We start from the raw sequence: 12,619 nt of genomic DNA on the forward strand, positions 1-12,619 counted from the left end.
TTGGAAGACTTTCTTCCCAGGTGATCTAAAAGTCTGAGATCAATTCCAGGCAGCATATTGAAAATAAAATCTGCATTTCTTTGCTTTTTATTTTTTCCAACCAAATAGAAGTTAAAAAGAATTACATAAAAGGGGTTGAGATTGTTAGTCTGTCTGTCCATCTGGGGGCAAAATAATTCTCTGAAAATTGAACAGAATGGGACGAAACTTGACATATGAGAAAAAAAACAGGAAAAGGCACAGAGTTCAAAAATGGGCCAAATCCAGACTGTGGGTTCCAGAGAAATAAGCCCACCCAAAAATGGCCTAATGCATTTCTATGGGAGAAAGAGTTCCAGTTTCTGTAGAAGAGAATGGCAAGAGGACAAAGTTTGTCCCCATCCCTGTGAGCTCTGTCTGACCACATCTGCACAATGCCTCCAATAGTTATGATTTTATATTTAAATTTTTATTAAAGTATAAGAAACAATATTCTGTACAACTGTCGTTTATAAATCACAAACAGAAAATAATAATACAGAACAAGGATCAAACCACCTCCCGTCTCCCTTCCCCTTTCCCAAACATCCCCTCCTCTATAATCCTTCCCTTTCCCACTTACGAAGGCGCTTGAGCTGTTATAGCCCTTCCCAGAACGGCCACAAGAACCCAAATGATCCAATTCCAACGAGCAACTGAAATAAAACGCTGCCACCCTCTATCCTTCCAATCCCAACAATATCTCTGAATTCTGAGAAACACACTACAGCAAATACAAGATCTAACCCACCCTGTTAAAATGTCTGTGGGTCAAAATACAATGTGCTCTGTACGCCCTAGTGGGGGAGAAATATGCCCTATGAAGCACCCAGCCAATATCAACACTACCTATACTGTTGGAACTTGATTTTTTTAAACCCGTGGATGAATAAATCAATTAACAATCTCAGGATTAAGTCTAGCTCTCCTTTATTCCATAGTCCTTCCTACAACAGAAAATGGCCTCTTGGAAGAGGTGCTGGTAGTGGGAATGCACAGGATCCCCCGTGCAAGTTTTGCTAGTTTGGGCCAGCACTTTTGCTTATTTTTCCAAAATAGTCAAATCATCATTGTCAGCATCAGTTGAACATAAATAACTGTCCAATTCACTAGATACATCTGCTTGGAACACTTATTAGCAAAAGTAATTTAATAATGTTTACCTCTGCAGGGACTACAGCTTAAAAAAAAACCCCAAAACACACTAAACCAACTGACAGTTTACTTTGCCTAGTCTACATGCCAGTCTAATTTCAGGGCTCCAGCAAGCCTACAAAGGAAAACCTGGCAGGAGAGCAGCAGCCAATAACACAAGGTTGTGGCATTACAATGACCAATTCTAATGTCTCACTTTAGAGCCAAGTGTATGCCAGACTGATGGCTCTTGTCAGTTTAAGCCACACTACAGCAATTCCAAACTGGTCTTTATTGAAGTATACACAAAAGAAGCAGAATTTGAGCAGGACACAAGTTCCCCTCCTTCAGGGATAACACAAGGATTTAAACAAACAATTTGAACAGGTTTAGTTACACACAGCACTCACTTTCAAAGTTAAATTATCAAGGCAAGCCAGGACCTCTGGTTCAGCTTTAAGAAAACAAATCCAGCAAAGGTTTATGGGTTCAAGGCTACAAGGCAAACATTTATGTCTGGTTCAAGGTTCAGACCACATTTCAAGCATGAGACTAGTTTCTGGTTCAAGACTTCAAGATACAAGACACTTGTTTGCCTTTTGTTAGCTATGAATTTGGAAACCCAGACTAAGGAAAAACAAGATTCTGTAAACTATCCTTATGACATTAGGTATGATTTGACACTGTAGAACACATTTTTCTCTCTCATCAAATGCGTACTTATTCCTCAAACATATTGCCCCTTCCTCAGATCGTTGAATAGTAAAGCAGAATCACTATTCATTTTCAGTTGAATTCTTTAGTTAGAAGTTAGAACAATTATTATTTCTAATTTTTTTTTTTAATTTCACCCCTTTACAAAAATAGGCGAATTGTCTTGAAAATGCTTTCACAGGATTATTAAATGTAAGTAAACTGGTGTGCAGCAAAGCCTAGAGCTAGAATATCATTTATGAATGTGTGTGACGAAATGCCTGGCCACCCGCTTAGGGCTACCCCATGGCCACTTACAGGGGCTATCCCCAGCATAGCTCAGGTCCACCTGCCACTTGTGCTCTACACTAGCACCCTCCTCCCACTGACTGGGTCCTTAACCACCTCTGGGCGAGTCTCCCACTCTCAAAATTATCCCCAGTGATTTCTAGGTTACTGTGGGCCACACTCCCAGGAATCCCACAGTTCCTAGAAGGCACTCACAGACACAACACATAAACCACCAGGATTCTTAGTCCAGACAAGCAGATGCAATAAACTAGAAGAGGTTTATTGTTATAAAAATACTGAACAGTGAACCATATAACAGATGGAACAGTACATAACAGTTAATTGAATGTGGATCAATTATAAAACTATCTGAATAGTGCCTGGAAGTACAGGAAATATCGTTGCTCGCAAGTTACAGAATATAACTGATCACAGGGTCTCAGTAGAGAGGTCTTTCTCCTTCTACATCCAAACTGAGACTAATTACCTCACAGGCAGGAAAGGAAAAAAAAAATTTTTTTAAGCTGTACCAGAAGTGACAATCGCCATCTGCAGGCCAACCAGGAGAAACACATCAGCAAAACAATACAGTTCATAGGCTCAGAAACCCACCGTTTTGTCACAATGTAAACATCTAACAATGTAGCTTTCAAAAGTGTCAGGATAGACCTTAATCATGCTCTTGTACTAAAATTCAGCAGCTTACAATATTTTACTATATTTTATTTCATGGACACAATAAATGCACCATGATGCCTAAAGGCTCTCCAGGTAGTTTCAGAGACTACACTGATGGCAGTGCCAGTGACTGAGGAACAGCCCTGCCAACCGGCTCCAGAAGCTTTTGCTCTAGCACATCTCTTACCACCTATGTGGGAACACAAGTCACATGAGAGGTGGCAAGTCAAGCTAGAAAAAGTTTCTGAAGCTGGCCGGCTGTGCTCTGCCTCAATTGCTGACACTGCCATCAATGTAGTCTGGAAGGTTGGAGGACCAAAGGGGGAGAAAGATGCCTTATCTGATGATGGTGGGAGACAGGTTCTAGCTTGGGGGGAGGGAGATGGAGGAGAAGAGAAAAGCTGGTTTGAAGGAACAAGGAGGGGGGGAGGTGGAGGAGAAGAAGAGAGAAGCTGGGTTGAAGGACCAAAGGGAAGGGGGAGAAGGAAGAGATACTGGACTGCAGGATAGGGGAATCAAGAGGAAGATTATGCTGTCTACTGGGTTTCGGTAAGGCATGAGCACAAGCTGACACAGACCGGGAGGGAGCAGAAGGTATTGTTACATGGCAGTGGTGGGAGGAGAGGTGCGGAAGGGGTAGGAGAGACTTGAGAGAGACCAAGGTATTCCTAGGTGTGAAGAAGGGGACAAAGATGGCTGGAAAGGGAAGACGGCACACAGTCGGTCTGTCAAGCAAGGATTTAAAGATATTAGGAAGATCACAGTTGGGGGCAGGGTAGGGTCTCTGACCAGGTTCCTCTCAACTGCCAGAGGGCTCAAGTCCTGCTCTGCTGCTAATGATACACCACTCCACAGGCACTAAATTACTCACCACTGTTACCACACTGAAACCCACAAAACGGCGTGCCTTCACGGCACACTATTTAGCTTTGTTATGGCAGTGGCGGGCAATGTAGCAAAAAAGGCCAATCATTGTCCTTTTTATGATGGTGTCTCATGTTTAGAGGGTGGGAACAGTGACTGTATGCTGTGCTGTGAGAGGACTAAGTCTTAGTCCAGTACTCCATAATGCAGGGAGGCGGTGCATCAAGGAGGAGGGAACTCAGCAGTAAATGGGTTTGCTTTGTTTTACCACAGGAACAAAGATTTTTACCATTCCCGTAAGGTGGTAAACGGATTCCCTTCTGCATCTACAGTAATTAATTTTAAAAAGTGTTACTGTTCCCGCAGGTCCCCATCCCTGTATCATTCTCTATCCTGTAGTATAGATGCATAACATGAAAACACAACAATTAGGGACTTACTCCTTTCAAAATTAACTTTCCTAATTCTCTACTCTCCCATCCACCCAAACTGTCTCTAACTGCAAAAACCACTCCCAAAAATTGCCACCACTCACATGCAAAATGGTTCGAAAAAAATCTCATGCCCAGAACGGAACAATGGTGTGTCTGTTTTGCCCACTTCAGCTAGTTAAGTGGTACTCCAAATCCGGGACAAATGTTTAAGGCATAGGGGGGAATTCATCAAGCTGCATTAGGGCTCTAAGTTGATTTATTTGCCCCTTAATTTGACATAAAGGGCCATAATACAGCTTGACAATTTACCATAGTGATATAAGTTGCTGCAGGAAATACAGTGATGAGATGCAAAAACATGCAAATGCATGTTCTGCATCTCATTACTATGCAAATACCCCAACATGACTTGCAGAGATACCCGGGGGGAGGGGCAGGAGGGGACTGACTCTGCTCTACCAGCCTGAGAGAATCATAATGCGGCCCAATGGAATGACACCAAGATCCTGCAGGTTAATGAATCCCCTAGGAAACTAAGGTACAGTAAAAGAATCTTTTACTGCACCTTGAGTCGCCCCTCAACCCACTGACAATTTAGGGACTAAAGACTGAAAATAGTCCAAGGGTTGAAGAAAAAGATTTGGACAACCAAACAAATGTATTTACCTGCCATAAAATGGAATTCTTGCTTTTGTCGCATTCTGTTTCAACTGATCAAAGGCACCTGTAACATAAGATGCAGTTACAAAACCAAACAAAAAATGTCAGCAAAATGTTAATCACTTAGAACATGAAAAACAAGACTTCACCTGCTCTGAATGTATCTGCACATATCAAACATGTCTTCCAGCCTTTTCTTTGGTAATAGTATGCCAGCTGTCAAAGAAAATCAATACAAGCAATTAAAGGGCTTCCAAGCTGATTCAATTCATTACCAAAGGGAGCAGAAGAAAAGGGTTTGTCTTCTTACTTGTGGGATTCCACAGCTCTCTAATAACGTTAGAAAGTTTTTTTAGTGCAGTCTTTATTAGCGCACTGCCATGCAGCATAGAAAAACTGCAGTAGTTTTCTGAAACTGCAGAGAGTTTAAAAGGTCTATTTTCTTGTGTTCTGCCATACTCAACAATTTAGGACTTCCACCATGATTATTTTCCTTTTAAATTCTATCCAAGGTCTTACTGTGTTAACAAAATAATCTTAAGGATCAGAATATTAGGTACTCAATATGTAAAAAGCTGTAAGGATGCTCTATCATACCTACATAGGTTCACATTTGGATTACTGCAACGCAACATTACAATCCCTACAAAATAGGCTGTGTGATTTCTCTGCAGAGCGACACAGAGACCAGATTACTCCCTTATCCCTAAGGCTTCACTGGCTCCCCATAGAATTTAGGATTAAAATTTAAAATACTCCCTCTGGCCTTTAAAGCATTACATAATAGAACATCTGATTATCTTATGTTCCCCCTTCCTTACTGCACTCTATTAATGATCAAAGATTGGTTCTCCAAGGCCCCTCAAGCACCTGGTGGAATCAACAAGACAATGTATTCTTCTTTTTGGTCCCCAGGCTTTGGAACACTTTACCCTTTGACTTATGGCAAGAACCATCACAAACAGTTTAGAGATAAACTGAAGGAGCATTTGTTTACTGTGGCATTTGGTAATCCTGGAGTGCTGTCTGATGGGTAATGACAGGATCAACGGAACCACTGATCTTATGTATCTTTCCAAAGTTGCGAGTGATTTCTTTCTCTGGAGTGATTGAGTTTTCACTATTAACAGAGCTGTGTTTCCTCTTTTTAAAATTTTAACTATGTACATCACCTTAATTTGGTTGTGGCCAAGATTGTCAATACAGCAACTTTTTAAATAAACAGGGGAAGGATTTAGGGGGTCTGTTACAAAGGCGCGCTAAAAAGTCACATGCTCTAAACACCAAGATGCCCATAGGAATATAATGGACATCTTAACATTTGCTAATTTTTAGCGTGCACTAAAAACGCTAGCATGCCTTTGTAAAATGGGCCCTTAGTGTTGTAAATGAGTTATCACCACTGGGCACAGGCAAGACAGAGCGAAAACCAAGGGGTACAATGCACAAGCATTGAAGTAATTTTTAGAGAGCCTGCAGGGGCTTGCAGACATTGTTCTCACAAATCTGTTAAGACATTTAAAAAAAAGAAAACCCAGAAAGTTTTATTTTCAAATGGACTGGATGTGAAATAAACATGGGGGGGGGGGGGGGGGGGGTAAAGTAAGGTCCTATGCATAACCCTTGGGTCTCCTTGGTGTCTACTAGGGGGCAGCAGTGATATCCAGTTCTTCCTCTCCTGATGCTAGGCTCAAAATGGTGCCATCGACTCTTTACAGTAGCCTCATAGCTTTACCAATAGGGGTCAAGTGCCAAATAAGAGCAAAAAGGAGAAATTAGACCTTACCTGCTAATTTGTAAGAACCGATAGTACCAACTTAAGATTCCAGCGGGGAAAAGAACAGCAAGACGGAGGACGTAGGAGGTTAATCTCTCTTAAAAAACAGAGCACATCCAGGTGGCTAGCCAGCGATCTTCCTTGAACACGACCTCGAAAACACGACAGAGCTGCAATCTGCACTTTAAGAGAAGCCAAAACAAGGCCTTTGTCGAAACCACGCTGCTGAAAATCCAAAACGTGCAAGACGGATATGTTAAAAGGGAGCTATCCCAAGCTCTTCACACCAGGCCTCAAAAATCCTCCAGGTCCAAACATAATTCAAAGAGGTAGAACACCGACGAGAGCGAAGCATAGTAGCAATCACGTTAGTGGAGTTTCCCTTCTGGTCAGTCTCGCCCGCTCAAGAGCTAGGCTGTAAGACAGAATCGACCCAGATCCAGATGAAACACCCGGGCCCTGAGCCAAAAGATCCTGCCTGACCGGGAGCTTGAATGTATCCTCTACTAGAAGCTGCTGAAGATCGGCGTACCACGGTCTGCAAGGCCAATCCGGTGCCACCAAGATCAGACAGCCCCTGTGCATCTCGACTCTCTGACGTAGACATCCTATCAGTGGCCAGGGAGGAAAGGCATAAAGAAGACCAGTCAGCCAGGGAGCAAACAGGTCCATCTTGGGGAACCCCCAACGGTTCACCACTGCCTAATATGCCACATCGCTTAGAGCCCACTCCCCGGGATCTAGCATGTTTCGACTGAGAAAGTCTGCCTGAACATTTTGAACTCCTGCCACATGAGCCGCTGACAGCGCCACCAGATGCACCTCCGACCACTAACAGCTGTGACGCTTCTTGCTCCAACTGCCAACTCCTTGTTCCTTCTTGCTGATTGATGTAAGCCACCTCGGTGGCATTTTCTGACATCACGCAGACTGCCTCGCCCCTCAACAGATGGACAAAGGTCTGGATTGCAAGTCTAACTGCCCTGGTCTCTAATAGATTTATTGAGCAAGCTCTCTCCTGAGAAGACCACAGGCCTTGAGCATACTGTCCCTGACAGTGAGCTCCACATCCCTGCAGACTGGCATCTGTTGCTTGAGCAAGATCTCTCCTGAGGAGACCACAGGCCTTGAGCATACTGTCCCTGACAGTGAGCTCCACATCCCTGCAGACTGGCATCTGTTGCAACCACCTTTCGGTTGGAATTGAGAAGTCTGCGTAGAGTGTCCCTGACAGCCCTGGTTTTGAGCAGAGAACGGCTGGGAGACTCCACGAAAGCGTCTGACAAAGGACAAGCAAACTCTAAGGCGAACCCCATCACGAATAACCTCTAGAACCCACTGGTCTGAAGTAATTTGGGCCCACCTCCCATAAAACTGCACAAACCAAGCTCCTACCTGAACCAGAGGCTGGGCCCACAAACCTTCATTGCTGAGGATGGGAGGAAGACGAGAAAGAATTTCCCGACCGTCTCTACAACCACATCAAAAAGGGGGTCCTCTGAAAAAAACCCAACAAACCTGGATCGTTGAAACGGAACTACTCTGCCTGGTCTATACCGAAAATCACCGCCCCTACCACGGCCGGAATAAACCACCACGTCCAGGCCCCCCTGGGACAATCCTCAGGAAGCATCGGAACTTTAGTCTCACCTAGGCTACGTACCAGCTTATCCAACTCATCGCCAAAGAGAAAAGAACCCTTCAAAGGAAATTTACTAAGCTTGGACTTAGGGTCCGCATCCGCAGACCAGCCACAAAGCCAAAGAGAGCGACGGGCCACCACGCAAAGAGCCATAGACTTAGAAGAGGCCCAAAGCGTTGTGAAGAGCATCTGCCAAAAAGGCCAAACCCATTTCCAACTTCGCCACTTTGGCATCTATCACTGAAAAATCATCAGAAGTACAGTCCAAGACCTTTTCAGACCAACGAAAACAGGCTCTTTCTACTAAAGAACCACAGACAGCAGCCTGCACTGTCACAGCAGAAACATCAAAACTATTCTTTAACAAGGATTCTATACGGCAATCCTGGACATCCCTCAAAGCGGGAACCGTATTTCGTTTAATGACTGCGGACACTACGGCATCCACCACTGAAGGGCGTAAAAGATCCTTGTCTGAATCCAGAACAGGATAAAGTCTGAGCATGGATCTGGCAAGATGAAAGGCAGAATCTGGCACCTCACACTGTGCCTGAATGATGTCCCTAATATTCTGATGCATTGGAAAAGTCTTACCTGGCCTACGAATACCTTTCACCAGTAAATCCACCTTTCTGGACTCCGCCACTGGAGTCTCCTGCTCCTCAAATCGCAAGGTAGTGGAAACCTGAGAAATAAGCTCCTGCAGGTCATCGTTATGAAAAATTGTCACCACTGAAGGATCCTCCCCACAGGGAGAGGCTGCACACCATCTTCCAGCTGACCCAGGTCCTCAGGAAAATGATCTTCTGGAAACACCTGTGTCTCCTCCAAGGATGGCATTTCCTGGTCCAAATCAGAAGAAAAATCCTCTTCTAAATCCCAAAACTGCATGGGCCGCTTAGCAGCCGCTGGCTTGGCCCTCCTGAGACCTCTTCACTGAAGCCTCTCCTGGAGCAGCTTTGTGCAATAAAAAAAGCTTAGTACATTTGTACCACAAAGTCAGGCAAGTAATAGAAAGAATATAATATAAAGAATGAGACTGAAGGGCTCACCACCTTCCACCTGCTGGAGACTGAGATTAGTGGGTCTTTCCCTTGTTGCCAAGGGCTCTTATTGGCTCTCTCTAGAGTCACAGTTTTTTTTTTCTCAGTCTCCACCGGCTGAAAGGCGTGCACAACCCATCAGTCACATTCTGGGCCGGTCCAGAGGGACACTAAGGAATGCCTCATTTGGCAGCTTGACCCTAGCAGTAGTACTGTGAGATTACCATTAGGGATCAACTGCTCCATCAGGAGCAACGGGGGGGGGGGGGGGGGGGGGGGAATCAGCGCTGCTCTCCCAACAGACACAAGACGGACCCTTAGTAAGGCTGGAAGGAGGTTTACAGGGTAGGGGTTACTGATTTTTTCAGGTGGAGAATATGACTGATGATGTCAGGGAGGGGGGGACTTGATGTGTAGGGAGCATCAATTTTCAAAAGGATGCATATGTGAAGAATTGGGGAGAACAGGATACTTTCTCTCTATGTGCACATATACCTGTTGCTGAATGTGCCGGCAGATATCACCCTAGTCACTAAAAATCTGTGCACACAAATTTGGGTACACACCCAATTTGCGCATGCAAATTGAACGAGTTAATTAGCACTGATAATTGGCTTACTAATTATTAGCACTAATTAGATTTAATTGGAATATCAGCACACACGAGTTCAAAAAGGGGTTGTGGAAAATGAAGGGTCTTTACAGAACACGGGCATTCCTAACATTAACGAACGCAGTTATAAAGGGGGAACACGTCAAATTTAGGCGTGAAGATTTGCACCACGTTTCAGTTGTTGCAAATGGTTGTGCCAAAAGTTAGGCATGATTCCTGAGCATAAGCACTCTATTCAACTTACAGAATAGTGCTTTATTCAGCAGCATATTCAGAATTCACTCCTGTATGTGCACTCCTGCATGGTTTGGTGCTCTCCCCAAACTCACTAGTGACCCAGTCAAAGAAGTTGATCAAAGCCATCGAGGAAAAAAACAACTTATCTCTAAGTTAACAATATTACCTCAGATTCTGAAATCCTTTTGTTTCCAGAAAAATGACTTACATTCTCTCTAGCAGTACATAAAGCTGGATTAGCTTATTATTATACAGAGGCTACAGCAGCAAAAAAGGCCTTTTGGACAGTAAAATCATGGGTGCATGAAGCATTGTTTTTTGTGATTTTGTTTTTTGTTGGGGGGGGGAAGAATTTTTTTTTTACGTCAAAGAGGGGGAAGCTATGAACATGGGCTACCGTTTAGACATGTTTACTGATAACACAAGTTATTAGAAACTAGGTCTCGCAGCATAAAATGGGACCAGTGTTAAAAACAGTACAAGTTAGTGGTAAAATAACACATCTTTATGAGATCCTACATTGATAAGCACACCCCAAAGAAATTCTGCACAACTATTCATCTTGTGTCAGGAGATTGCTGATGTACTCCAGAGGAAAATCCATAATATTTGTGCTGGGTTTTCATCAGTAGACATGCCCAAAACTAATGTTCCCCAACAGCCACTACATGGCAAAATGTCATACTTTTAAAGATCAATCTTCCCACCCCTTACCGTTTAAGATCTGAAGGATCTGGATAGCAAGTTCCTAAGCACCATCAAATTGATTTAGCTAAAATTCATGCTCAAGTTTTTGTTGTGGATGGGTATGGAATTCTACACTTAAGAATCAGAGATTAATTGAATATAAAGAATGTAATTCTATAAGGAGGCATCTAGACTTATACCTTAGGAAAGCACCTATTTGAAGCCTATTCTATAATGAAAAAGTAGGCACCTACTTTTCCTTATAAAATACTAGTGCTAAGTGGCTGAAAACATGTTTATATTTAAGAGGCAAGCACTTATACAAGCCATAAAGATGGTAAATTGTCACACAGATTGCAAAACACGTAATAATCCACACACATAATTATGTGCTCCACCCATGTAAATGATCACAAAGTATGCACCATCATATCTAGGTGCATACTTACAGAACACTCATTTACGTCTGTATGTGTTCACAAATATGCATAAATGACTAAAATACCAGTATTTATGCACTGCAACATAAAACTAGGCAGCTCCTTATAGGATTACCCTCTTAGTGACTTTCAGAAAAAAAAAACACTTGAAAGCCTATTTGTTCCAGGCAGTCTTTGGTCTTTCCTGGTTTGTTGTTAATGCTGATGACTCTGCTGCACAATGAGTATTAGCCGTTATAGAATAAACATTTATATTCAATGTTATGTTATGTATAAGATCTGAGCAGTGAACAGAGTTTATTTTCTGTTAACTGATTTGTGTTTGTTTTATTATATTTTTATTGCACTTTATTCATCCCATGTTGTTCTAGGATAGCAGAAGACAGCTAGCCCAGGGTACAACCAAAACTAAAGAACCAAAAAGAAGTTTTAAGCTTCCACGGTACAAATAATGTGCACTGTAACGGCCCTGCTGTAAATTAAGCCACATTAACAGAACATATTAACTTTTACTAAATGACTCCTTGTATTTGTTGCTCACTCTTCCGACAAGGTCTTGTGGATTGGAGTTTTTTTTTTTTTTTTTTTGGGGGGGGGGGGGGGGGGTAAGAACTACACTGCAGAAAGTCTCTTATTCAGTAAAAATTACCTCCCTCTGAAAAATATTTCCACCCATTCCACCACAGAAAAAGGTCCCAACTATAGTCTATAAACATAAAACACTTATCTAGTTACTACTAGAAAAGAGATCGCCATAAAATTACCTTTGAACATGTTGTTGTCTTACCACTTCCCTGTAACCCCACAAACATGATGATGTTCTGTTTTCCTTTTGTAGGTGTCCAAGCTTTCACCCCTGGATCCACTAGCTGTAGCACAGAACAAAACAAAAACACACACACATGCAAGAAAGGTTGAAGCTGGAGTATCAAAAGCTTTTTCCTGTAAATTACTAAAATGACCTATGTTAATTTTGCCTGCATAAAGAAATGTTGGCAGATACATAAAAGGACAAATGTTTTGGGGTCTGAGCTGGGGGTGGGGGGGTTAAGAATATAAGAATAGCCATACTGGATCAACCCAATGGTCCATCTAGCCCAGTATCCTGCTTCCAACAGTGGCCAATCTGGGTCACAAGTACCTGGCAGAAACCCAATTAGTAGCAACATTCCATGCTACCAATCCCGGGGCAGGCAGTGGCTTCCCCCATGTCTATCTCAATAACAGACTATGGACTTTTCCTCCAAGAACTTGTCCAAACCGTTTTTAAACCCAGATACACTAACTGCTGTTACCACATCCTCTGGCAGTGAGTTGTAGATCTTAACTATTCTTTGAGTGATAAAATATTTCCTCCTATTTGTTTTAAAAGTATTTCTATGTAATTTCATTGTGCCCCCTGGTCTTT

General features: G+C 42.8%; 1 protein-coding gene across 3 annotated transcripts in view; it reads right to left on the reverse strand.

Moving 5' to 3' along the window:
* Positions 1-12,619, reverse strand: part of SRP54 (signal recognition particle 54) — a 144,492-nt gene that overhangs the window by 93,231 nt on the left and 38,642 nt on the right. For all 3 annotated transcript variants that reach the window (XM_030214192.1, XM_030214193.1, XM_030214194.1), the window contains exons 5-7: positions 11,976-12,080; positions 4,922-4,988; positions 4,779-4,836 (exon numbers count right to left, since the gene is read on the reverse strand). In XM_030214192.1, coding sequence (XP_030070052.1) covers positions 4,779-4,836; positions 4,922-4,988; positions 11,976-12,080 — 230 coding nt within the window. The remainder of the gene's footprint in view (positions 1-4,778; positions 4,837-4,921; positions 4,989-11,975; positions 12,081-12,619) is intronic.

This window comes from Microcaecilia unicolor, chromosome 9, assembly GCF_901765095.1.
Source record: "Microcaecilia unicolor chromosome 9, aMicUni1.1, whole genome shotgun sequence".
Taxonomy (NCBI): Eukaryota; Metazoa; Chordata; class Amphibia; order Gymnophiona; family Siphonopidae; genus Microcaecilia; species Microcaecilia unicolor.